Source organism: Falco punctatus, assembly GCF_963210335.1.
Source record: "Falco punctatus genome assembly, chromosome: 19".
Classification (NCBI taxonomy): domain Eukaryota; kingdom Metazoa; phylum Chordata; class Aves; order Falconiformes; family Falconidae; genus Falco; species Falco punctatus.
In genome coordinates this window covers 1759100-1784678 of record NC_137599.1, presented here as the reverse complement: position 1 = coordinate 1784678, position 25579 = coordinate 1759100, and the positions used below count along the sequence as shown (strand labels likewise).

The following is a 25579-nucleotide window of genomic DNA, read 5'->3' as shown; positions in this document are numbered from 1 at the left end:
GCTGGTATCCCTCCGCCGTCCGCCCCGCTCGGTGTGCGCGCGCGCGCCTCCTAGTTCGCGCGGCCCCTTTTTCTCCCTCCGCCACCCGCAGCAGCAGGAGCTGCCGCCGCCGCCGCCCCCGCCCCGCCAGGCCGCTGCCGCGCACCCCTCCCGCGTCTGCGGGGCAGGTCCGGCTCTCTTCCCTTCCCCTCCCTCCCCTCCTCCGGCCCGCCCCGCTCCCCCCCCCCCTCCCTTCCCCTCCCTCCCGCCTCCCGCCGCCGGCGCCGGAGCCGCCACGCCGCCGCCATGGAGCTCATCACCATCCTGGAGAAGACGGTCTCGCCGGGTAGGGCGCGGCGGCGGCCGGCGGAGGGGGGCGGGTAGGCCAGACCGGGCGGGGCGGGGGCCGCGTACCCCTGAGGCGGCGGTTGAGGCCCCGGCAGGGCGTGGGCGGCGGGGAGGCCGCGGGGCGGCCGGGCCGGGGGCGGGAGGGACCGGGGCCGGAGTGGGGAGTGGGCCGGGCCGCGGTGCTGCCGTTGGGGCCTGAGGGCCGGGCCCTGCGCTCCCGCTGACTGACGCCGGTTCCCCTCCCCCCACCCCCACCGCAGACCGATCCGAGCTCGAGGCGGCGCAGAAGTTCCTGGAGCAGGCGGCCATCGAGAACCTGGTGAGCGGCCGGGGGCGGTGGGGCCGGGCCGGGGACGGCGGGGCTGGGGTCGGGGCCGGGGCCGGTGGCGGGCGCTCCCCTCCCCCCCCCCGCCCCGCCCGGCCAGGCCGAACCGCCATGGAGCGCAGCCTACCCTGCCCGCGCCCGGCCGCCGCGCCTGGCCAATAGCAACGCGTCCTCCTCCCCTCCCAGCCAATAGGAACGCGGCGCCGGGCGGGTGGGCGGTGCCGGCTGCGGGAGCGGCCGCGGGCCATGTGCGGCCGCGGCCATCGCTGCCCCGGGCGCCGCCCGGCCCTGCCGCGCCCCCCGGCCCCGCCGCCCCCCGGCCCCGCTCCCGGGCTCGGCTGCCTCCCCCCGGAGCCGCTGGGGGGTGGGGGCAGCCCCGGAGCCCCGCCGGCCCGGGGAGGGGGGGGTCAGGGGAGGTCAGGGGCGGCGGGCGGGGAGGGGAAGGGGGGGGCGCGCAGCCCGAGGCGGGGGTCCTGCTGGGCAGCCGCTGGGCGTGCGGTGCTCCTCGTCACCCGCTTTAAAATAAAATTGAAAAAAAAATGAAAAAAAAATTAAAAACCCCAAAAAGCAAAAAAAAAAAAAAAAAAGGGGGGGGGGGAACCAACCCATTCCCTCCGGTGCCCCCGGGGTTTGGGGGGGTGGGGGCGCTGAGCTCGCAGGGATCCAGGGAGATTTTTGCTTAGTCAAGGTGTGATGGTGCTGCAGCTGCTCCGGGGCTGGGTTTGGTGCGGGGGACATGGGGGTCTCCCACTCACCTTGCCATGGCCAGCAGCACGGGCATCCTCCGCGGGGCTGGGGGGGGTCACGGCACCTTTATTCCTATTGCTCCGCTTTCAGGGGTTTGCCATGTCCCCTGGTATCAGGTTTGATGGAGCCTTTGTGCTAAACCTGGGGTTTGAGTCAAAATTCCCTAAATTGCTGCTTCTTACATCTCACAATTCCCACCCCCCCCAACCCCAACAAGCCCCCTGGATCTGTGCACGCGAAGTTTCGGGGCGATGTGCTCGGGCTGCTCATCATCCTGAGTCGAGGGATGCACTAATTTCTGCAGGAGGGATGCACTAATTTCATTTAGACTTGCAGCCTGGCGAGAGGCAGGTCAGGGCAGCCAGCGGAACTTGTGCTGGGACCTGCGTGTGACCTGGTGGGATGTGGGACGGGCCCACCTCGGGAAGGGCAGGGGCTGAGGGGCTCCCCGCAGGTGGCAGGGGTGCTCAGTGGCTTGGCGCTGCAGGAGGATGAGGCAGGAGGGTCAGGGTGTGGGGCTGGGGGCTGCTCCCCCCACCCCACCCCACCCCACCCCCCCCCGGGTCCATGGTGGGTGGGAAGGGGTAGGAGGTACGGGGTCGAGCCAGAGGTTCTGCGCCCAGGGCTGGGAGCGACCTCCCAGCTGATGGAGGTGCGTCTGCAGAGCAGCTTGTTCTTCCTCGTCATCCTCCTCCTCCTCCCCGTTGTTAATTTAGACCCTTTTCTGAGATTTTCATTGACACTTCTGTGGGTGTGGGAGCTGAGGTCGTACGCATCTGCATCTGCTTTGAGTCTCAAGGCTGGAAGCCTTAATGTGGTGCTTCTCTTGTTTTAGCTAAAATTATTCTTAAAGCTCCATGAAAAGACACTCTTTTTTTTTTTTTTTTTAATTTATTTATTGCTAATTTATGAGTGAGAAATCCAAGGACGCTTCTTCACCTTTGCGTTTTAGTACAGGTTTCTTCTCAAAGGTGGCAGCAACGTTTTTATCTTGTCCTGTGAACTTTTTTTGAATGGTTCCCCACTTTCATTAAAATCGATGTATAAAACGTGAGCAATCCTGATGGCTGGGAAGTGGCTTCGTGTGGTATATTTGTAGGGTTTTATCTATTGCATTAAAATATCAGTGTCTTTAACAGCCTACACCCATCACTTCAAGTGGTCCTGCAATTTTTGTTTCCAAATTCTGCAATTTCCATGTTGAAGAGCAATGGATAGCCCAAGTAAAAATTTTTTTCAATGATCAAGCCCAGCTTTTCCAAAATACGCAGAGTGCAAGGTGCTGGGCTTTTGAAAGTTAAATTAGTTTTAGGAAGGGCTTGGAGTTAGCTTTAGGAAAGGCTTGGAGTTACCTTTAGGAAGGGCTTTTTGGTGCCCTAAAACCTTTGTTATGTGTCTGAAGTTGTTACAGAGACTATAGACGTGGGTTACGTCTGACTATATGTTAAACGTTTTCAGGAAAACTGTGTTCCTGCTTGGTGTGAGATGGCTTTGAAAGCGGTGCAGCTGTTTCCACTATTTCCTAGAAAGGTTTTCTGATTCGGCAAGACGCTTCCCAGGGCCAGCGAAATGGAAATGCTTCGCTGCTGAAACTTTAGCTGTGCCTTGTACCCAGCGGAAGCCTCTGAAATGTAAAGCTGTCAAATCGGGAAGGGGTTTAAATGCGGAGGCATTTCTCACTAGCTCGCACCAAAAGCAAGTGGCATGGATGTCAGGTATTTTTATCCCTGTGGACCCGGTTTTTGCGGGGAGCCGTCTTCATCTATGTCTGTGCACCTCTGAATGCAGAAAAGGGAGTTTGTCATCCTGCAAACCTATTTGTAACGCGCCAGAGGAGCGTCTGACTTCACTTGGATGGTGGTTTGGGTGTTCGCTGTGAAGCGAGGAAGTAGGTGGCAGAGAGTTACCCTTTGCCACGCTTGATATCCATCCAGAAAATACATATCTTGGCATATGACCCCAGCAGTTTATTTAAAGGAATCCTTAAAGCAGGCAGGAGCACGGAAGGTAACAGTCTCTCGAATAAGCTAAAAAAGACCCAGCAAAGTCAGTGCGTACTTACGTTGCCTTCCAGCGGTTCTAATTAGGAGCTTAACGCCGGTAATCTTGGGATAGAGCCGCCATCCTTGCGCGGCGGCGGCGCTTTGCTGTCGGGCTGGTGGAGAAGGAGCTCCCCGTGGGTCACGGGCTCTTCGATGGGTGGCTGGGGAGGGGGTTGTCCCCTTGCGGGTGGGACAGGGGGGTGGGCGCTGAGCCCTGCTCTCTCCCCAGCCGACCTTCCTGGTGGAACTGTCCAGAGTGCTGGCAAATCCCGGCAACAGCCAGGTTGCCCGCGTGGCGGCCGGCTTGCAGATCAAGAACTCCCTGACATCCAAGGACCCCGACATCAAGGCTCAGTACCAACAGAGATGGCTCGCCATCGACGCCAACGCCCGCAGGGAAGTAAAGAACTACGTAAGTTTTGTGATTTCAGGTTCTTCGCCTGTCGCTTGCTCACGGGGGGGGGGGTGGTGAGCAATGAATGCCGTGCCCATCCTTTCCCACCCGAGGGGTCTTCTGCTGGCTGCTCCCTTTTCTGACACAAGCAGCATCACCTGCACTTGCTTGGGCGCTTTGGTGCTCGTGGCTTGTTTCCTCTGTGCATGTATCGGGGTAAAAGCATGGCAGCGGGTACGAGGCTGCTGCTTTTCAGTCCACACCTATAAAGGCTTTTACAAGGAGCCTCCGAATAGTTGTGCGGCTGTGGGAGCTGATGGGCACGGCTTCCCCATGGGGTGATGGCAGCTGGGCTGGGGTTGGCTTCTTCCTACACTCAAACAGCTTCCCCAGCTGTTTCACAATCCACGTTAACGTCATTGAGGCGTGCTCTGTGTCCGAACACACGTGTTTACACGAGACCTAGCAAATTCTACGAGTAGAATAGGGTCAAACATTTGCAAGTTGTAAAGGGGAAATGATATTCTTGAATTTTCACGCAGCTGGGGAATTTGCCTGGTGAATCCTGTGCTGTTGGATAGCTGACGTTCAGGATTTGCGATGGCAGAAGTGGTGCCCTGCTGGGTTTTGGCTGGTGGGGAGCAAAGGTGTGCAGCATTCTGTAGAGGGATATGAGTTGGCTGCACACTTTACATATATTTTTTCTGTTGATAGAATCTGCAGCTAGCAGAAGGAGGTGGGGCAAGCATGGTGGTGATAGCGAAGGGGCAACTTACACTGTGAATGGGAGCTGTGGTGGTGGGTACTGGTGCTAACAAAACCAGTTCATTACTGTTTTCTGTCAAGAAACAATAGGAGTACAGTATTTAAGTGGATATATGGAAAATGAAGGCGTATAACTGGCAGTGCTGAAAAATGCACGCCCCTCCATATTTTTAAGAAACAGTTATTGAAGAATACCCCCAAAAAATACCATTCTTCTAATTGATTGCTATTAAAGTGAAAGGAAATTATTCAGCCCTATTCAGATTATCTTGGCATAAACAGCCCGGTATTTGAGGAGGGGGATTTTTAAACCATAGTTTGTTTAGCTTTCGCAATTTTGCTTTGTAGTATGAGCGGGGAGGAATTGTTGGGTGAGTCATCGCTGCGCGCTACGGCGCGTAGCATTGTGTCCGGGATTTAAAGGATGTGGTAGAAGGACGTGTGATGGCACAGCTGTATCTGGCTTCCTGAAAGGGGCAGCCGTGGCCACGTTCCATTTCAGAGATGATTTGCCCGTGGTCACGGCTGTGTTTGCAGCAGGAGAAAGCAGAAAACCAAATTGCTTTACTGGGGAGGGGTCATGTTTGGGTAACACCGAGCGAAGGCTTCGGTGGGGAGGCAGCGCCCGTTTCCCTTCGGTCACTGACATCAAACCGTTGCCTGCTGATCTGTCCCGCAGGTTTTGCAAACGCTGGGGACAGAAACGTACCGGCCCAGCTCAGCCTCGCAGTGTGTGGCCGGCATCGCCTGCGCAGAGATCCCCATGAATCAGTGGCCTGAACTCATTCCCCAGTTGGTAGCGAACGTTACGAACCAGCACAGTACGGAGCACATGAAAGAGTCGACGTTGGAGGCCATTGGCTACATCTGTCAGGATATCGTGAGTACATTTTAAGTGTTATGGTGGGCACATTTTAAGTATTATCGTGAGCACGTTTTAAGTGCTGGCCCAGCCTCTCCCCAGCACCGTTCTCTCTTCCAGCCTTCCCTTTCTCCCACCTCTACGCCCCGTAGGCTCTGATGCTTCCCTCTGGCTGTCCTTTAATGTTTCTCCGGAGGATGCCTCTGTGCTGGCAGAGCGATGGGCAGTAAACGCGCGGGGACGGTGTCTGAACGGACTGACCCGCTTTCGCAGCTGAAATCCAGGTCACCTTCCATAAGGTGCAGATTTAAATCTATACGTCGCTGCGGCCGTGTGACGGTTGCTGTTGTAAAACTTCAGCTTGAACGTCCACTTGTGTCAAATGTGATGAGTGATAATCATTTGATTCCTTTTTGTGTTGGGGAAGCCTGACAGCTCCCCTCGTCTTGCGTGGGGACTCCCTTTATTCGTAATTTAGGAATTTTTGATGCGCGGGCAGGAATGTTGAGCTCTGAGGCACCTTCTGCAAAAGGTCTCGCGGTTCTATCAGCGTAGCCTGCAGCATCGCCCTGAGTTGCATCAAGTGTCTTGCGTAGATTCCGTGCAAAAACCCTGTGCACTGCCTGACCACTGGAAAACAGAAGTGGCTGCTGCTTTGTTGGTGCCACTGAATGCCTGGGAGAACGTACGTGCCGCGTGTCGCTGGTTGAACCTCCGGCGTAGTGAGGTGGAAAGAGAAACATTCGGTTTGGTGCTTTCATCAGGCTGCAGGGGACTGGTTTTACTGAGGGGAGGGGGTGGTTGCTTCGTGGAAGGGCGGATGGAATAAAAGAGGAGCTCCCCAGCTGCGTGGGGGGAGAGCTCCAGGTTGTTTGTAGCAAGTCTGGGCAAGGCGTGAGCGCGTGTTCCGTGTTTCTTCGGGTGGTTTGTATCCTTGGCCTCCGGAGTTTTGGATACCCTGGCTTGCTGGTTGGGTGTTTTGTAACCAAGATCTCTTGGAGCTTTGTCGTTTGTTACTCACGTTGTGATACAGTTTGTGACGGGAGTTTGGGAACCTACTGCTGTATAAATCCTGACGTAACAACACTGTTATTTGGGCATCTCGCGGTCTTTAAATTCACCACCAAGAAAAATTAACCTTTAGTCTTATGTTCCCAGCTTTATTCTTGAAGCCATACATGCTTAACAGTTCCCTGTCCTTGCTGCTGGTCCCAGCAATGTGGTTTTGCCCTAGATCTAAAAAAATTGGCAACTTTACCGATAAAAATCTCAACCACAACTGCTGGCATGGGCTTCTGCCCAGCGTATAAAGGAGCTGGAAATCAGTCACGTGTGTTTTACCTTCCTGATGGAATGAAGTCAAGCAGTCTAGAGCTTGTTGGCTGTTACTTGGGACAGTGGCATTGATTTGGCATGGACACCTTGAGTGTCTGGAGTGTTTGTGCTCAGTTCAGTCTCCTCTTCCCTGTCCCAGAACCTGTAGAGGTGGAATGGTGTACGAATTCCTTGCAGTTGTCTTCTGGTCCTGCCAGTGAACAAAGGGCTGCTTGGCCTTAACGTCTTAAAACTTCGACTTGTAGATTTCAGGATCCAACTTAGTGCTTTAAAATGTGGAGAAGGCTATTCAGCTGGCAAATAACTCGATCAACGCTTCTTTTAGGATCCAGAGCAGCTTCAGGACAAATCCAATGAGATCCTGACAGCCATCATCCAGGGAATGAGAAAGGAAGAGCCCAGCAACAATGTGAAGCTAGCAGCTACTAACGCACTCCTGAACTCTTTGGAATTCACCAAAGCAAACTTTGACAAAGAGGTGAGGGGGTCCCGATTCTTGACCTAAAACTCCAGGGTTGAATCCACGGTCTATGATGAGAAATCATGCACCACGCTGAGTTTTGATGCATAATTCTGTTGCAACTGAGACTTGGATTCATTTCTGTAAAGCCGGGATGTTCTTGTGGTGGTGGAGAAACGCTGTGGGAATCTTCAGAGATTCATCAATGGAAAGGGAGCGTCGTTGGGTTGGGGTTTTTTGGGTATTTTTGGTTAAATTTGAACTGACCTTAGAGTTTAGCCTATGAGATGCTCTGCTTCCTAATCAAACTCAACTCTAATGCTGCTGTAAGAGCACAAGCTTGGATCAGCACTTTCTTTCGAGTGGTGTGGCAGCAATCCAGATTTAACTTTGCCTCTGAAAATCGCTGGGGGAGGAAGGCCTGCAAGAGTCTTCAGAACCAGGGTCTTTTCAGAACAGACAAATCAATAGATTTTTTTTTATTTATTCTTTTTTTTCTTGGATTAAGTCTATCCTCTGGGTCTCTACCAGGGAGAGCGTGGGGAAGATGGAATTAATGTTGAACCTTCAGCTAAGAAGGTCTTTTAATGACACCTTTCCCTGGTCAACTGTTCAGTGGAGGTTGATGGGGATCCGGTAGAGTCTTTCAGAGTTTGAGGTGAGAGGTGCACGATCCATTTGGAGTGGATTTCTGCGGGGCTGCAGGACCGTAAAGAACCTGGGCCCGTGTCTGTTCCTTCCTACCCAAATGCAAGTATCCAGGTACGGCCCCGCAAGGAATTTATGTCCTGACTGAGCTTTGAGGTTTCTTGAACAATTCCTGAAGTACGTCAGGAAACAGCAGGGCTTTCTCTTCTCCCCCCAAAAAGCTGGTGTCTTTAGGTCTGCTGTATCTATCTAAGGCTTTTTAAAATGGAAGCTTGGGATTCTCCTCTTGGAGAAGAAATTATTTAAAATACTGCAGTGAATAGTACCTGTACCGTTCCTTGATCTTTAGAAATGCTGCATGGGTGTGATTGTCTTAGTCCAGGCTCAAAGTCCACCCTCCACAGGAGGACTTGCAAAGGCTTCTAATGATTTTTGTAAGGCAGTTCTAACGTTCTTTTATTTCTTCTTCTAGTCTGAAAGGCACTTTATTATGCAAGTAGTCTGTGAAGCAACGCAGTGTCCAGATACGAGGGTGAGTGAAATTAAATGCTTGATTTGCCGCTGCAGCTTTCTGGGGATCCAGGCTAGAACCTCCAGCATCAACAAACGGTTGAAAAGCGTTACCTGAAATAAACAGTAATTCTGTTAAACCGTTGGTGCACATGTAAGTGCTCAAACAAAATGGGTTGTAAAGTTAGAAGCAGTAAACTACTAGGAGGGTTTAAGTCACGTATGAAAGACTTTACTAGGTAAGGAGGAAACTAAATCAGCAGGAAGGCTGGGTTATTCAGCTGCTTGGTTTTGAAAGCACTCGGAAAGGTCACGTCTTTGATCCATTTTCTACTCTGGCAGGTACGAGTGGCTGCCTTACAGAATTTGGTGAAGATAATGTCCCTTTATTATCAGTATATGGAGACGTACATGGGTCCTGCGCTTTTTGCTGTGAGTATTCGGGTTTCTCGTGTGCGGTTGCCTGATCTCCCCGTACTCCTTTGTCCTAATGTCAGAGGAAAAGTTTCTTTCGATCCTGGTTTGTTTTTCTTTCTTCGGCTGCGACTGCACGCTGTGAATCCCTCTCCTAGCAAAATCCATAAAACCAACATCGGGGTTTCGGACTTGAGACTCCCAAAGTCAGGACAGTGCAGGTTGCTTGACTGGCTCTGCAGCCCTCCTGAGGTGCTGGTGGCTGGTAAACCTCGAGATGAGGAGATTGTTTTTGGGAACAATAACTAACGTGGCATCCAATTTTAGGCAATCTTGAATCTCCTATCAGCTGGGGCACGTGTTTCAGGAGAAATAACTTGTTTGATGTCCTTCTCTTCCCCCTCCTTGCTTTCTTGTTTCTCAAGATAACTATCGAAGCAATGAAAAGTGACATAGATGAGGTGGCTCTCCAGGGGATAGAGTTCTGGTCAAACGTCTGCGATGAGGAGATGGACCTGGCTATAGAGGCGTCTGAGGTGAGCTCCAAACGCCCATGAGCTTTTTTTTGGGAATGCCGAGCCCGTGTCTTTGAACCACATGCAGAAGTCCTGCCGCTCTCCCAAGTGGAATGGTGTGGGAGAGCCCATCGGAGCCCCCCGTGCGGCACGCCTGGGTCCGCGACGGGGCACCGCGCGCCACTCCGATGCGACGTGACGCATGGCTGTGACAGAAGCTGAGCCCCCAGCTGCGGGAAGCCCACCCGCCTGGGTTTGTAGCTGCTCACCGGGGTCCCGGCGGCTGTCGGAGCCAGGGCTCGGCTGTGGGTGACGCAGACACAGAGCTCGCAGCCAACGTTGCGCAGGGGCTGTGTTTGGCGTTCCCTTGAAGGACTCTTTATTTCGTAGGCTCTGCAGCCTGACAAAGTTCTTCGTGTAGCTTGAATACAGCCCCTTTTGCTCACTAGATTACGAGCTGCCTTTTTTAAGTGAGCAAAACGGTTTTACTGCCAGCCTAGCTGGGAATTGAAACTACTGGAGATAAAGCTTCTCTGACAGGTTTGATGAGAACATGCTGTGACACCCGAGTGCTAGCTTTCTGCAAACGGTACCTGACAGCTACCTGATTCCGTTTTAGCCTTCAAAAGTCAACTCGAGCTGCTTCTGTGAGGTTAACCCAAACGTGCATTAAGCGTGTGCACTAGGCATAGTATAATACCAGAAGGTTCTCGGTATCCTGAAGATCTTTGAGCTGTTGCTTCATTAAGACAGCATCTTGAATGGAGATATACCTACCGCACAGAACGGAGAGCGTTCCTTGAACTACCTGCTCTCCTGGAGGCCTGGCAGACTCTGTTACACCAACATGTAAGAAATACGGGGTCTGTTACAGGCACGAGGGACTTGGTCCTACTCCAGTGCGCAAAAAGATTGATCGCATTCTAGATAATACATTATTTATAAGTATAAAATTATAGGATGAAATGAAAGTAATCATCCCTTACAATGGATGGGGCTGGAGAGGAATTTGGGGTCTTGTTCTGCATGCAGATGCTGTTTGCATAAATTAGCTGTAGAGATCAATAATAGCTTAAACTTTGAAGGGCTCTAGATGAATCATATCCATCTTTAAAAGCGGCTAAATATATATTTATGTTGAATGCCCAAAAGAGTAAGGATAGCAAGGATAAAAGGACAGGCGGCAGCACGTAGGTCTAGTTTATGTGCTGCAGACCTTTTGCTGCTTCTGCTTGGGGTCATTTGTTAATTATACATAACTTCAAACTGAAAATATTTATATTTGTACCATGTGAGGAGGGGCTCTCTACGTGTATGGAATGCCAAATTGAACTTGCTGATGGAATATCTAACTGGCATGGGTGCAGGGTGTCCTTGAGGTTCCCGTGTCTTACGATAATGTAAGGTTTGTGCTGGGGAGGAAAGCGTGCAGAAGACAAATTTGCATCTACTGGAGTTGGTAATTCAGACCTTGTGCCTATGTAGCCACTGAGCATCATTTTATAACCTTTTATTTCTAGGCAGCAGAGCAAGGAAGGCCTCCAGAGCACACTAGCAAATTTTACGCGAAGGGAGCGCTACAGTATTTGGTCCCGATTCTAACACAAACGTTAACGAAACAGGTGAGTTGCGAAATCCCCACTGCGTGTCCACCAAAACCACCTCCTGCGCCTGCTGGCAAGTTCTGGGGCAGCGATGCTGCTATTGCACGGAGGAAGAAATTGTCAGTGGAGGCCGTTGCTCCCTTGCATAGGTGACTCCTTGGTCCCAAAGGTGCTTTAGGTCCCCTTGGGTCGTTTTTGAAGAGCATCTGTAGTGGTGGTCCTCGGTCTGCCCCAAGGCATCACATCACGCACCACCGGCCGAGCGATGCATCGGTTTTTAGGGCTGAGACTGCGGGCAGGGTCGTTTTCGTGCTCAATACTGTTAACAGATGCTTGTATTTATGGTTTCTGGAGGGGTTTGGTAGTTATCTGTATTCCTAATGAAACGCTTGTGAAATTAAAACCGACATGCACTCTCTGCGTCATTTGAGATCCAGTTTCTGGAATTCTTTGGCTTTACTTCTTGAACGGTGAGGCCCGTGTTTATTTGGTGCCCGTTAAACCCTTCACAGGGACTTATTTGGACTGCATTTCACAGTCTAATCAAAATTAATGGAATCGCTTGCTACAGCAGGTCTAATTATAAAATAAAACCGTTAATTAAGCCATGCAGGATGGAGTTCATTTGTCTTCCTGCAATGAACTGGGAAAACGCACGGTCCTCTCAGTGAATCCAGGGAATTGTTTCCCTGTTTTTGTTGTTTAGAGTCCAGGGAATTGTTTCCCTGTCCGCTCGGATGCGGAGATTAAATTGCAGGAGGTTCTGAAGTGCTTGTTAAAAGGGGAAAGATAAAACAGATGAGAGAAGGCAGGTACACAGCTTCAAAGGAATTTGGTAAGTGGCTGAGCTAACACCCGGGGAAATGAGCTATTTAACCGGTACAGTGGGCTGCTGCGCCAGGCGGTGGCATGGATCAAAGGAACAAAATCCCAACCTCGATGGGAGAGGAGCAGATTTGGAAGATGCATGAGGCTGCTGTTGGTGCGTCAGTAAAGCGCGAGCAGCCTTACGCCGGGGTGGATGAGGTGTGGCTGATGCGAGTAACTCGGGTTGCCGGAGATGTAGCTAGCACTTCCAGACCGGAATTAATTTCTAAATATAACACTTGGTAATAAGGGAGCAGTAGATCCAGCAGGATGCTGCTGCCTGTGATTGGGAAGGGATATTTTCCCCAAGACTGACCAGGGGTGCTCTCCTCCTAGGATGAAAACGACGATGATGACGACTGGAATCCCTGCAAAGCGGCGGGTGTCTGCCTCATGCTTCTGGCGACCTGCTGCGAAGACGACATTGTTCCTCACGTGCTGCCCTTTATTAAAGAACACATTAAAAATCCAGATTGGCGATACAGAGATGCGGCTGTGATGGCTTTTGGGTGCATTTTGGAAGGACCAGAGCCTAACCAGCTCAAACCACTAGTCATACAGGTAAGATTTATTGCGTTCCCTTGGAGGCTTGTAGAGCGAAAACTTTCTGCTTTATTTGGAGGACGCCTGCTTTGCACGTTGCTGTTCTTAATGGAAAGCAAAAGGATCCACCTTTTGATCATGCTTTAGAGAGGTTTGGCAGGCTTAGGGTGGGTGGTTTGGTTACGGAGCTCTGATCCGCAGCGACGGGATGCCTGACTCCGTGTGCCTCAGTTCCCAAGTCTTACCCCTGGGAAATAACCTGATGAATCTTAAAATACCAGAACAACAGCTCAACTGGATCAAGACTGTCCCATCCGTCAGTAGCTCAAAGGGGATATGCTAAACCCAGAAACAGCAGCAAATTCATATTTCCAGATATCGCGCGTGATCTCATCCTTCTCCTGTCTGCGGTTCCGTTCCAGGCAATGCCGACTTTAATAGAATTAATGAAGGACCCCAGCGTTGTGGTTCGAGACACGACTGCTTGGACCGTGGGCAGGATTTGTGAGATGCTTCCCGAAGCTGCCATCAATGACATTTACCTCGCTCCACTGCTGCAGTGTCTGATGGAGGGTCTGAGCGCGGAGCCCAGGGTGGCCTCCAACGTCTGCTGGGTAAGGCGGCTGCTGGACCCGAGAGAAGTTTCGAGCACCGAGGGGGATGCAGCTCATCTTCCCATCCGTGAATACACACGCGGATGTGTAATGCACGCTGAAACGGATGGCAGAGGTGACTCATGGCTCGGTCACCCAGCACACGCAAGTGTGGTTAACTGAATTATCTGGGGGCTGCTTTGTGGCTCTGGTAGGAAAGAGTAAAGGGGAAAAACGGATTTTTAATTTTTTTTTTAAGGAGGAAACTGCTCAAGTTCGCTGGGCGTAGAAGCTGCCCTCAGTTTGAGAATTCTATGCGAACTGGTGCGATGGCTGTTCAGAACAGGCACGCTGGGGTTTAGCTTTTTTCCTTGGGGGCGGCTGGGTTGTTCGCTTCATCTTAAGGGAGAGGCGAGACACCTCGTTTTCCATCACCAAAGCCCGTGTCTGCAGTGGTTCCAGGGCCGAGCTGAGGAGCAGGAGGGTTTGGTTTGGTACACTTGGAGAGCTGCAGTCCCTCGGGCTGGGTTGCTAACTTCACTCCCATCGTCATCACGATACACGTCTACTACCGAGTAGCAGAGCTGATTTTTCGCTGTGAAGAGGCTGTGTCCCTTACTGCCTTTTACGAGAGCTGCTCAGTAAGAATTGAGCTAGAGATGAGTATTTGCGTGTCAAAACAAGTTTGAGAAATGAGAGAATTTGTTCTCTTCATATTCCAGAGGTTTGAAGGCTTCTGGTCAGCGCAGAAGCTTTTCCCCAATCCGTCGATCCTGGCAAAAGTCCACGTAGCTGTGGCTTTTGTCTTCTGAAGAGGATGACTGCGATGTGTTTTTTAGACTGAAATGAAAGTCCGGAGGCTTTCAGCTCCTCTGAGCCACCTGTCTCCGAGCAGTTACGAGTGCTCCGCAGTCGGGAAGCGGAGCAATCCGCAGCCCTGTCTAAACCGGGATTTTAACTTGGGATGATGATGATGCTGGGGAGGGGGTAGAGTCTGTCTGTACCCCGTGAAGTCCAGTCAATCTGCCCCTGACCCCGTTTGATCCTGGCAGCTACCAGTTATCGAGACCAGTAACGCTGCCTCGCCGTTAACGTTACCTCGGAAATCTGGGAAAATTTGGCCACCGTTGCACCAAGTCCTGTGCCCTGGGCAATTAGCTGTTGGTGACGGGAGCTGTTAAGCCTGCGTGTGTTTGGGGGGTTTCTTTGGGGTGGTTTTGTTAGAAAGCGGCTGGGTTGTGTGGTTTTGGGGTGAACTCAGCTGGGTAATCGCGACGGTGCTTCTGTGTTTCAGGCGTTCTCTAGTCTTGCTGAAGCTGCCTATGAAGCTGCAGACGTAGCTGATGATCAGGAAGAACCAGCAACCTATTGCTTATCCTCTTCGTTTGAGCTAATAGTTCAGAAACTTCTGGAGACTGCAGATAGGTAATACAAAACTGCCTGGCTTCAGCTCTACAAAGATGCTTTTATTATTATTTTTTATTATTATTATTATTATTATTACTTCAGGCTCTTGGTGCTCTTGCAGCTTAGATCCGAATGGTGTTTTATCAGAATCGGGCTTTTTTGGGATCATGTGGCATATTGAATGCTAATCCCTGGGAAGGGAGCCGTTCACACGGGATGAGTTCTCGGTGGTTTGTCTGTACCTGCTTTTAGTAGGTCGGGGGTTTCTCCAGGAGTGCCCCTTCCCTGTTGCACTTCGAAGCCTCTGAGCGCAGTTGAAGGCTACGCACATTTAGTCAGAGCCTCTTCCAGGTTGGCTTAGGAGGCCGCTGGATAATCAGGATTGCAGCAAGACATAATTAGGACGATCCAAACCATATCGTCCAGTTGTTTTACTGTGCTTGCTCCGCGCCGTGGCTGTTGCTGTAGCGTCACATCCACCCCATCAGCACCGGCTGCTCCCGGAGGAGGTGAGGACCCGGTTAGGCTGGGTACCCTCCTTTGCCCAACTAAACTGAAGCGTAAAGAGATGAGGCAAAATACTTATCTCAGTTCTGCAGCTGCAAAAACTAAAGGTAACACTGAAGTTTTATGCGACCTTCGAGGCAGGATACATCTTGACAGCTCGGAGTTCAATCCTTGGATCAGTCCAGGCGCCTGTTGAAGCCTTTTGCTGCAGGACTCCTTCTCCTTACGCGGTGTCCCTGTCTGAACGGTTCAAAGTCTAAACTCTTCCCGTCTAATTTACATCCGACCAGCAGCGTGGTGTCTAGCTCAAGGCTCTGAAGCCCATCAGTCATCTTAGCGCAGATTTCAGCTGTCTTTATTTCAAATTTGACACCCTTGCTGACGGCTGGGAGGGATGGCGGTGTGTAATGTATGCTGCTCACCTCCCGAGACCATCTCCTCCCAGGCGGGGGAGAGGTGGCTTTGAGGCTTTTTTTTTCTCTTCCTGCACTTGCTGCCGATGCCTGAAGATCCTGGAAGTCATTATTAACAGCAAATGAAAAAAAAAAAAAAAATGTTCCAAAAGTGGCTTCACAAATTTCATTTACTTTCAAGTCTTGGAATACAGGCGTGCAAGTGCTTCTGCTTGTCACAACACTAAAATCTAGCTGTTACCGATTTACTAAAAAAAAAATAAAATCTCTGTTTCTAAGCAAGCTTGAGCACTGGGAGCTGCAAATGTATTCCTTCTGTTACAGGCCTGATGGACACCAGAATAACTTGAGGAGTTCTGCATATGAATCTCTGATGGAAATAGTGAAAAACAGTGCCAAGGACTGTTACCCTGCTGTCCAAAAGACAACTCTGGTCATTATGGAACGACTTCAGCAAGTGCTGCAGATGGAGGTAGGGCAACCGGATTGTAAACCCCCGTTACGGTGAGGAGTTTGAGGAAACTCAGGTGTGGTGGTGGCTTTATCTGGTGTAGGGGGGTTAAAAAAAAAAAAAAGAAAAAAAAAGGGTTTGGTGCTGACTGCGTATAGTATGGTATAAGGTGGTATTTTGGTTTTTTTATATTGATAAGTTTCTGAACAGCACTTCTTGTCTTAAATTGGAAGAAACATTCAGAATTGAATGTCTGGAACTCTTAGTGCCATCAAAATCTGCTGGGCTTGCACGGACCGTGGTGCAGGCTTTTCACGTGCGGCATTTTGTTCTTTTTCAGTCTCATATCCAGAGCACTTCTGACAGAATCCAGTTCAATGATCTTCAGTCTCTTCTTTGTGCTACTCTACAGGTAAGTTCCCATCTCCTGCACTCGTGGGTATGGGCGAGAGGTGATTTTTTCGAGACGTTTCTGTGCCCCTGGGGACACAGTCGTGGTCCTGTTGATGAGCTCTGCGTAAGAAAATTGGATCTTGTGTCCCAGCTGATGTGTGGGAGGTGATGCAAGGTTCAGAAGGCTTCAGTGGAATAGGACTTGGGAAATTTAGGGCAATATGGATAAAGAACACCGTATGCAGCATGGTAAAGATTGTATATGCCTTCAGATTGGCTCTTAGGTGGCTACAGGCTGAACAATCATTTTGGTTGGCACAGACAAAAAAACTCCATAATGGCTTTAATTTGTTCATCTGCCTCTTGTGGTTGGTGTTCTTATTTAAAATGGCACTAATTAAAATGCACTGAGTGCCCTTGAAATTAAACATCTGGTAATGAAGGGCCCCTGTGACTCGGAGTGCCGGTGTGTTGCAGTTCCTCCCCTCACTCCTACAAAACAGCCACTTTGGGGGGGTTCGGCCCCCCATACTGCTCAGGCGAGTCCTCAGCTCGCCTTTTCTGAACTCACGTGGTGTCTGATGCTGAGGCTTTCCTGTCTGCGCTGCAGGAGGGGTGCTCCTGTGCTGTCATGCCTAGCTTATTAACGGTGACGAGCTTTAAAACTCTGATAAAGACGCAGGTTCAGCGTCAGCGCAGCTCGGGGAAGAAAGGAGTGTTTTCTTCTGGAGGTGTAACCGGAGCGCTGTGTAACCTGAAATAAAAGCAGGGCAGAGCACTTCCCTCTATCAGATTTATCCCTTTGGGGGTGGGGGGGTGCCTGTTCGCTGCGGTTCCCTGCCATTCCTCGTAGCCCAGGCGCAAGAGCCTTTTCCTCACCCACAGGTGACAACAGCCGGTTTGTATCTGGGTTTGCTTCCCATCCTCTTCAGCGAGGTTAGGAGGTCTCCGGGGGGTTGTCTCCAGGTTGTTTTGAGACACCAGTAACTCCATCCTCCTCATTCAAAAGCCCACGGCATCAGCAGTTCCTTCCACTCGCCAGTTTTGGGGATAATTTATCAAATAATGGGTAGATGGGAATAATCTGCCCTTCCATGGGCTTTAACACGGAGGCTTCCATACTGGAATCTCCTTTTGGCCCAGCGTGGTCACCGATCCTTTCAGGACGGCGTTGTTTGCCTGTCGGAAGCGTAGGACAGGTGGAATTAAACTGCTAGTTCTAATTTGTAAACGTTGTGTTTCTTCATTATTGCAAAATCCGAACCGTCAGTATTTCCATTAGTTGCAGCAGATCCTTAAGTACCACTCGGCAGAAGCCAGCAGAGAGACTCTTTTTGGTGTTACATAGTCAAATACACTATTTTGTTACATAACTTTTTCCTCTTCTGCTGGAAATAAAATTCTGAACATCCACCAGAGGAAAAACATTTGTTAATCTTTAAAAGGAATGAGAAAATCAAGACCAATTATTTAAACAGTCAAAGTCAATCTCTTCGGAGTGACTCAGTTTGAAGAAGCAGACTTGAAATCATTATTTTCCTCCGCAGGTTAAGCAATCAGTCTTTCTCGTTTCATAGGAAATGCAAATTTATTTGAAATCGGGATCCGTCAGAGCTGTGTTCCGTAGTTCACATGCTGGAAGGGGATGGTCAGAGCTGTGCCGTGGGAGCAGAGCCTAGGTTAAGCTCGGGATAAACTCACCTGGGGATGCTGCTGTGGTCCTTCTGCTCTGTAACAGAGAGCACATGTGGGCTCGCCAGCCTGCTCTGCTTGTGTCTAAGTGTGTAAGAACTGCCTCTGCTCTCTCCAGAAATCAGTTTTGCTTTTCGGTGCTAAACATGTTCCTGTAAACGTATTTTGCGTTGGTTGTATGTTAATTTATTCTCCATTCATCCTGGCTGGGAGAGGTTTGACTGCAGTTAGCGGTAAGGACACGCTTATGTCGGAGTTGAACCAGCAGCATTTCTGAAGTTTTAATTCCGTGGTTTAGAAGCAAAGCTTATGTGCAACCCATACTTGGCAGCCGGAGATCGCAGTCACGTTGCTGCGATGCAAAAGGGCTTTTTTTTTTTTTTTTTTTTTTTTTAATAGGGCCAAATTTGGGCTGGTCGCATTTAATGCCAGCTTAGAAATGGAAAGCCTGGAGAATAGCCTATGCAGCAGGAAAGGTGGATTCAGCTTGTTCTGTAGCTGGAAAATTGAATGCGGCTAAAATGAATGGGACTCTGCGCTTGCACTGACAAAGCATATTTTTGCAGCCACAGAGTTCAAACAGCAGCTTCGCTTTTAGCAGACCGACGTGGTCACGAGTGTTCGGAGCTAGCGCAGGGGGTGTAAAGGCATGAGCCAGCCTCGCATAGATGGAAGCGATGACAATCATTTTTTATTTTTTTTATTTTTTTTTTTTTTCCTCCTTTCCCACTTAGAATGTCCTCCGGAAGGTCCAGCACCAGGATGCTTTGCAGATCTCGGATGTGGTGATGGCATCTCTGCTGAGAATGTTCCAGAGCACGGCGGGCTCGGGGGGCGTGCAGGAGGACGCCTTGATGGCAGTCAGCACCCTGGTGGAAGGTCAGTATTGTGCCGCGGGGGGAGGCAGAGCTGCCGAGCTGCCTTCTCCGCTTGAAAACACGTTGAAAAACTTTATCCTGGTTTTCCTTGAGGAGCGGTTGTGACCACGCGTCTCGCCACGTCTGTGGAGCCGAGGCGGGCTGGCTGGGCTAGGCTGCGGTCGGTGATCGGATGGGTCGGTTGTGGTTCATGATGTAGCTACGATGCAAATTCTGCCAGGAAAAAACACTGCGCAGGGCCAAGCCCGACGGGGACCTGGTCTCCTCGTGGTGCTGCAGGACGGATTCGACGTTATCTTAACGATTAGTGCTCGCCGCTGCCTGTGACCCACGGCGGTTTGGTCAGCGGCGGATTTACATCATCGTTCTTGCCTAGAAGAAGTCACGGCAGCAGTGGTGGGCGTTGGAGTGGGTTGGGCTGGGCGAAGGAAGCCCAGTTTGGGCTGTGGTGGTCCAGGCAGTTTGAGCTTGGTGGTTCAGGCTTAGAGGCTGGTGGCGGTGGCGTCATCCGGAGCTCTAGGGACGCACGTGTGAAAGCTGAGGCGCCGCTGGAAGGCTGTACGTCAGCTCGTTGCCTGACGCTCCTGCCTTGTCCGATGAAAGCCGTGCGTGATTTGGAAATGGCCTTCAGGGAGATGAGTTTGTAGAGATGCTGCTTTGAATCCTCCTTTTTTCCTGAGGCTGTTACCCTGGCTAGCCTGCGGGGCTCTGGGCAGGTGACAGGACCCGTTCCTGGTAGAATCACAGGATGGTTTGGGGCGGAAGGGACCTTAAAGCCCACCTGCTTCCAGCCCCCTGCCCTGGGCAGGGGCACCTGCTGCTAGACCAGGTTTCTCCAAGCCGCGTCCAGCCTGGCCTTGGACAATTCCATGTCTGATTGCTGAGGACACGGAGCACCTTGTAATTGTGGCAGAGTTTAATTTTGGCATTTTGGAGTTGTTCCTGCCAACAAGTAGCACGTGCCGGAGAGCCAGCCCGTGGTGGGTACCCGGGCAGCGTTCAGGGGGATTGCCTGAGGAAGCTGGGAAGGGAATGAGGAGGCTGGGTGGGATCGTTGTGAGCCCACCAGCAAGTAAAAGTGAAAGTTGGGTATCCTCTTGGGACACAAGCCTTTTGGCTTTGGGATAGGTAAGGCTGCGTGCGTGGTCTTGGCAATGCAAGTGACTTGAGGAGGTGGGAGCTGGCGGAGGGGAGCTGAAGTATTTTACTTTGGATATTGCCTAAATGGAAACATCCCGCAGAGCGCCGGGCGTGACCCGAGCAGCTCTTTCCAGAAGGAAGATGTTAGATGCTGTGGCCATAAAGCCGTGTGAAAAGGCGTAGAGTTTTCAGCTGGTGCAACGTAACCGTGCCGGGCGCTGTCAGAAGTGTGCTGCCACATCCCTCTCCTGGGTCTGCGCGGCTGGGAAGATCTCGACGTCCTTTCTGAGCGCAGGAGGGGGTTGTCTGCCTTCAGAGGCCTGCAAGGAATCGAGCGATTTCATCTCAAACGTTTAGTCCAGATGGACACGTTTCACTAACGCTCAGTCATCGCGTGATGTCTAGTGGAGAATTCATTTCTTGTGCTTCTGTGGATGGTGCGGGTACCGGGTTTGGGTGGGATGGAACGGTGGGCTTCTGTCTTGTGGAACTCCAGCAAATATGTCACAGGTTGGGATTTTCTTCTAACTAGAATATTTTCCCTGCACAGTCTTAGGTGGAGAGTTTCTGAAGTACATGGATGCCTTCAAACCGTTCCTTGGCATCGGACTGAAGAACTATGCCGAGTACCAGGTAGAGGTCAAACCAGGCAGCCCCATGCTCCCAACATCTAAATCCTTCTCTGCTCCCAGGTGCTGGGTTCAGCAGGTGCATCCGTGAGACACCACAGCTTCTGGTGATGAAACCAAAACCGGAGCCCCCTAGACTTTTCTCTAATTACTGGCCACATGCGCAAATTTAGTCTCTGCTCTGTTTAATTAGTGGAAGGCTTTTGTGGTGACCCCTCGGTTTTCACGGTGGCTGCATATTAGTTGGCCTCGGTGAGGGAAGAGGTGGCTGCCGGCGCTGTGGTTCCTTTAGAAGGCCAAGGCACGGCACTCGGCGAGGGGTGGGTGTTCAGACCGCCCGGCTGCTGCGTTTGGCAGCGTTTGTTCAGAGCGGGGACCTGTCGCTTTGGCGGCTGGATCTCCTGCCCTCCCCCTTGGCTGAAGCTCTTTGCAGCTGTGTGACACAAAGGAAGCAGGGACGGACTCATCAGCTAGATGAGATGAGGGTGGTTGTTCTTGGCGGTGCGATGGCCGCACCACTGCTTGGTGCTTTAATAAGCTGTTGGGGATGGAGCCTGGAGGCCTGACTCACTGGGTGGGTGTCTCTCTTGCTGTTCTGTTTGCAGGTTTGTCTGGCTGCGGTGGGCCTGGTGGGTGACTTGTGCCGAGCCCTGCAATCCAACATCTTGCCTTTTTGCGACGAGGTTATGCAGCTGCTCCTGGAGAACTTGGGGGTGAGTGTTTACCTTCTCATTAGCCAGTTAGTAACAGTTGGCTTGCACGCTGAGAAGAAAGTGGGAGGTGGGAGAAGCAGAAGTGTTAGGCATGCTCTGAAGATCTTGTGTTTGACAACTTTCTTGCTTACTATTTGAATGGAATCCAGATTTATTGGGGGTAAGGATTTACACTTCAAGGCCGTGTCTTGATGTATTAGCTCCCCCCCCTCCCGCTTCAAAAGAAGTCCAACTGGAGGGTGCTGAAATCTCTTCCAGAACGAAAATGTTCATCGGTCTGTGAAGCCTCAGATCCTCTCGGTGTTCGGCGATATCGCCCTTGCCATCGGAGGAGAATTTAAGAAGTACCTAGACGTCGTGCTGAACACCCTGCAGCAGGCCTCCCAGGCGCAGGTCGATAAGGTAAGCCGCCAGGGCACGCTCCGTGAAAATCCCGGACGAGCGAGCGCTGTGCCCGCGCTCCGGGGCGTTGCTGCAGGATGCTCTCCCATTGCCTTCCCAGTCCGACTACGACATGGTGGATTACCTGAACGAGTTGAGGGAGGGCTGCCTGGAAGCTTACACCGGCATCATCCAGGGACTGAAAGGAGACCAAGAAAACGTCCATCGTGAGTAGCCTGTGCTGCCGTGTCGGCTCTGTGCCCAAAATGACAAAGGGAGGTAGGAAGAACTCTGCTTGGACGAGCTGCTTCACGGTTGTTGTCACGTCCATGGGCACATCCTCGTGTATTCCCATCCGTGTGGGTGTCAATGTTCCGCTGCTGTGAGCAGGGAGTGGGTTTAGAGCCCTTCGCTTACGATTCCTCTTCCTCTGGCAGTTTTTCCCCTCCCCGTCTCCAAGAGCGTGCCTAGGGTCCGATTCTGCCTGCCCAGGGGTGGGCTGGGGTCCCTTTTGAAGGGCATGAGCCGTGTTTCGCCCCGCTCTGACAAAGCTCTTTGCTTTCAGCGGATGTGATGCTGGTGCAGCCCAGAGTAGAATTTATTCTGTCTTACATCGACCACATCGCTGGAGATGAGGATCACACCGACGGAGTAGTGGCGTGTGCTGCCGGACTCATAGGGTAAGCATCCTGATCTGATTTCAACCGACAGCAGGCTCGTTAGGTAGATAAAAAAAAAAAAATAATCTTTGTACAACTGCCTTAAATGTTTGAGGCTGCGTTTTTATGACTGTCTGAAGCGTTTAACATCAGGTTGGAGTTTTTTTACCATCTGGTGTTGGATGTTTAACCCAAGGTGTGAAGTGGGTCACGCAGGGTGAGGGTCCTTCAGCTGACAGGGTGAAAACCAGTAGGTAGGAGTGAAAGTTGGACGGGTGTTCCAGGAATCCCGGCCAGATCTAGGGTTTTTCCAGGATGACCTGGGCTTAAAAACAACACACCCCACCCTCGATGCCCTGGGTGCGGAGGAACTCGGGTCAGGGTGTTTTAATCTTTTCTATTGAATTTAGGAAGAGCTGACGGGCAACACTGGGGACATCGGTCTTTGGACAGGAGATTGAATGTCTCCGGTTAGTCACAGTTTCAGAGAACTGTTCAGCTCTCCTCCTGCTGAAATTAGTGACCATATGCAGCATTTTAAAAAGGACATTAGCTGTGAGTCAGATTTCTTTTTGCTAGCAAGAGCCGATCGGAGTGGTGCTGGCACATCTGTTTGCGGTGCTCAGCCTCAAAGCCTCTCTTTCTTCTTCAGGGATTTGTGTACAGCATTTGGAAAAGATGTACTGAAATTAGTAGAAGCTAGACCCATGATACATGAACTGCTAACTGAAGGAAGAAGATCCAAGACGAACAAAACAAAAACCCTTGCTACCTGGGCAACTAAAGAACTGAGAAAACTGAAGAATCAAGCTTGGTAAGGGATGACACCCACCTCTTTTTACACACCCACCCACCTTTTCATGTGGCATAACTATAAAATCGGCTAAACTCCTGAGCCTGGGAGAGCCGCCGCACAAAAGCCTTGTTCTCTAGAAGGTTGGGTCAGGTTTATTTTGCTGTAAACAAGCCCCGTCGATCAGGACAAACACCAGCCCCAGGGAGGCGGCGAAGGCGCTTGGCTTTGGGCGGCCCAGGGGAGGGCGGCTGGCGCCGGGGGGGGTGCGTCGCCCTTGCGCGTCCTGCGCTCCTCCAGGCACGCTGGAGTCCAAGCCTCGGCTCCTCGGTCCTACCTGCAGTCCAGGGAGCGCCGGGGTGATGCTCTCAGCCTTACGGTTTAGTTGGAGCCAGCCCTGGGCGGAGGCAGGGTGGTCCTTAGGGGTCCCTTCCCACCTGAGATGCTCTGTGGTTCTGCCGAAGCGCCCTTTGAAAAGAGCAGGGGGGGGGGGGTGGTGGTGGTGATGGTGTGTCTGCTCCAGCTTCCTCGCCCCCTCCCGAGAAGCTCCTTGGTGCCCCTGTTCTTTCTCTTCTGCAAAGTCAATTTTTCCCCACTCTCTGCTCGTCCGACCTCCCCGGCGTGGGCTTTCCTGGTGTTGGGGTTCTTGTTTGATGAGCCCTTTCTGCTTGCAGATCTGTTACCATTGGGATGACACCCGAGACCCCCACTGGAAATCTCCAATCTTTTGAAAAAACCCGGAAGTGAGGAGTGTGCACGGATGCTGAATGTTTGGGAATGAGAGGATGAGTGAGTGAGGCTTGAAACACACCACATTGAAAATCCCGCCACAGCCCCAGCAGCAGCACTGACCTGCGCAGGGAACCTGCCGTCGGCCACCGTCGGGAAGAGGGAGCGAGCGATCCCTGGCCGAGTCACGAGCGAGTCTCTTCTTCCGACAGACCAGGACTGGCTTCTCCGTCGTGGCCGGCGCAGAAGGGGGGAGCGGCCGGTTTGGAGGAGAGGAAAACTGGGTTCAGCTGTGGTGCTCTTGGGCTGAGGTCTGGTGTTGGCTGCTGGAGAGAGAGACGGAGCCGGGGTCTCCAGCCGCCTGCCGTCACCTTTGCCACACGATGCTGTCGGTGCATGGGATAAAAGGAGGGGGTGAAGGATTTTCAGTCTAGGAGTGAGTGTGTGTGAATGAGGCGGTATCCACATTCTCAACTTCAAGTCATTGCAGTTTATCTTTTCCCGAGAAAAAAAAAAAAAAATAATAATAAAAAAGGGTTAGCTGTTGCATTTCATAAACTAACCGAAGTTCAGTCTACTGATGCAGCGTAAGAGATGTAAAAAAGAAAAGAGGAAAAAAAAAAAAAAAAAAAAAAAAAGAGGAAAAAAAAAAGAAGAAAAAAAAAAAGGAAAGTCGCTCTTTAGGGCTTTTTATTTTAGGGAAACACTGACGAATGTTCAGAGCTCCCGTTCTGAGTGACGCTTTTCATGATCTCGTTTCATCAAAGCGCCTTTCCTTCCTTAATATTGTTCAACTGTGAATGTAGAAATGGGGGAAAAACAAAACTCTTGCGTTAGAGGGAATAGAAATAAATTGTCTAACAAGATTTTCAGGCTTCAAACAAACACAAACAAACATTAAGTGCTCCGAATTGGCAGTGAGAACGCAAAGGGAAAGATCTCTCCTGACTTGTACTGTAGCAGCCCGAACACCCACAAAAATTGTGCCAAAGAGTTGAAAAACAAAATAAAACTTCAGGTAATATTTTGGATTGCAAAATGAGGATAAATTCAATGTTCAAACAAAATCTGATAAAATGCCATTTGGAAACTGCTTGGCCTTTTGTGCTCTTTATTTGATCAAATTTAATGTGGTATTGGTCTCTTGCTGCACTTCAAAAACAAAAAAAAAGGAAAAAATAAATTTATATAAAATATATATATACTGACTTGAGCTTACACAAGACGGCACTTGTAAAAGGTTATATTTTTCCACTGCAGTTGAAGATTAATAAAATGGTGTCAAACATTCCCCAATACTTCCTTTTTGTATTCTTGGTCTTTCCAGTAAAAGGGGAACCCATTAATTTTTTTTTTATTATTATTTTTCAATAGAGTAGTAACAGTCTGATGGGCAACTCGGAAATTAATTGGCTGTTTGCTGCTTCCCCAGTCATGCAACGTCTTTATTTTCACATGAAGGATCAGAATCTCTCATTTCCTCTTAAATGAGACTTTTGCTTTTGAGGAACGGTCCCTTGCTTATCCTAGATTGTCAGCAATAAGCCAAGAAAAAACGGAGGAGGTGCAGGGTTTTGAGACTCTTTTTCATTTCATTTTTATTAATGCAGCTGTTGATATTACCAGCATTTGAATCTGCAGTTTAACATGGGCATTTTTGAAAGCTGCTTGTGGGAGGGAGAGTAGAAAACCTTAGCCAGTATTTTTTTTCCATTTTTCTTTTTTTTTTTCTTTTTTTTTTTTTTTCTTTTTTTTTTTCCTTTTCTAAAAAGCAGGCAAGGATCTGCTTTATTCCCCGATTTCCTTTTCCCGGTCTGATCCTAGGATCCATGACAAATGGAAT

At 50.7% G+C, this 25579-nt stretch overlaps 1 protein-coding gene across 2 annotated transcripts; it reads left to right on the top strand.

Moving 5' to 3' along the window:
* Window positions 1-25034, top strand: KPNB1 (karyopherin subunit beta 1; the record flags this gene model as incomplete). 2 transcript variants are annotated; one of them, XM_080369673.1, is made up of 22 exons in its annotated part: window positions 2-325; window positions 588-646; window positions 3671-3853; window positions 5280-5480; window positions 7123-7275; window positions 8378-8437; window positions 8758-8847; window positions 9255-9365; window positions 10865-10966; window positions 12152-12376; window positions 12781-12972; window positions 14246-14376; window positions 15603-15750; window positions 16070-16141; window positions 18549-18693; window positions 20383-20465; window positions 21067-21174; window positions 21433-21576; window positions 21677-21782; window positions 22121-22235; window positions 22867-23028; window positions 23682-25034. In XM_080369673.1, coding segments are annotated over exons 1-22 (2631 nt in total). In that variant the 5' UTR covers window positions 2-285. The 2 variants fall into 2 exon arrangements, with proteins under 2 accessions (XP_080225798.1, XP_080225799.1); XM_080369672.1 differs by lacking the exon at window positions 23682-25034 and having other exon boundaries at window positions 1-325; window positions 22867-23032.
* Window positions 25035-25579: the final 545 nt, after the last annotated feature.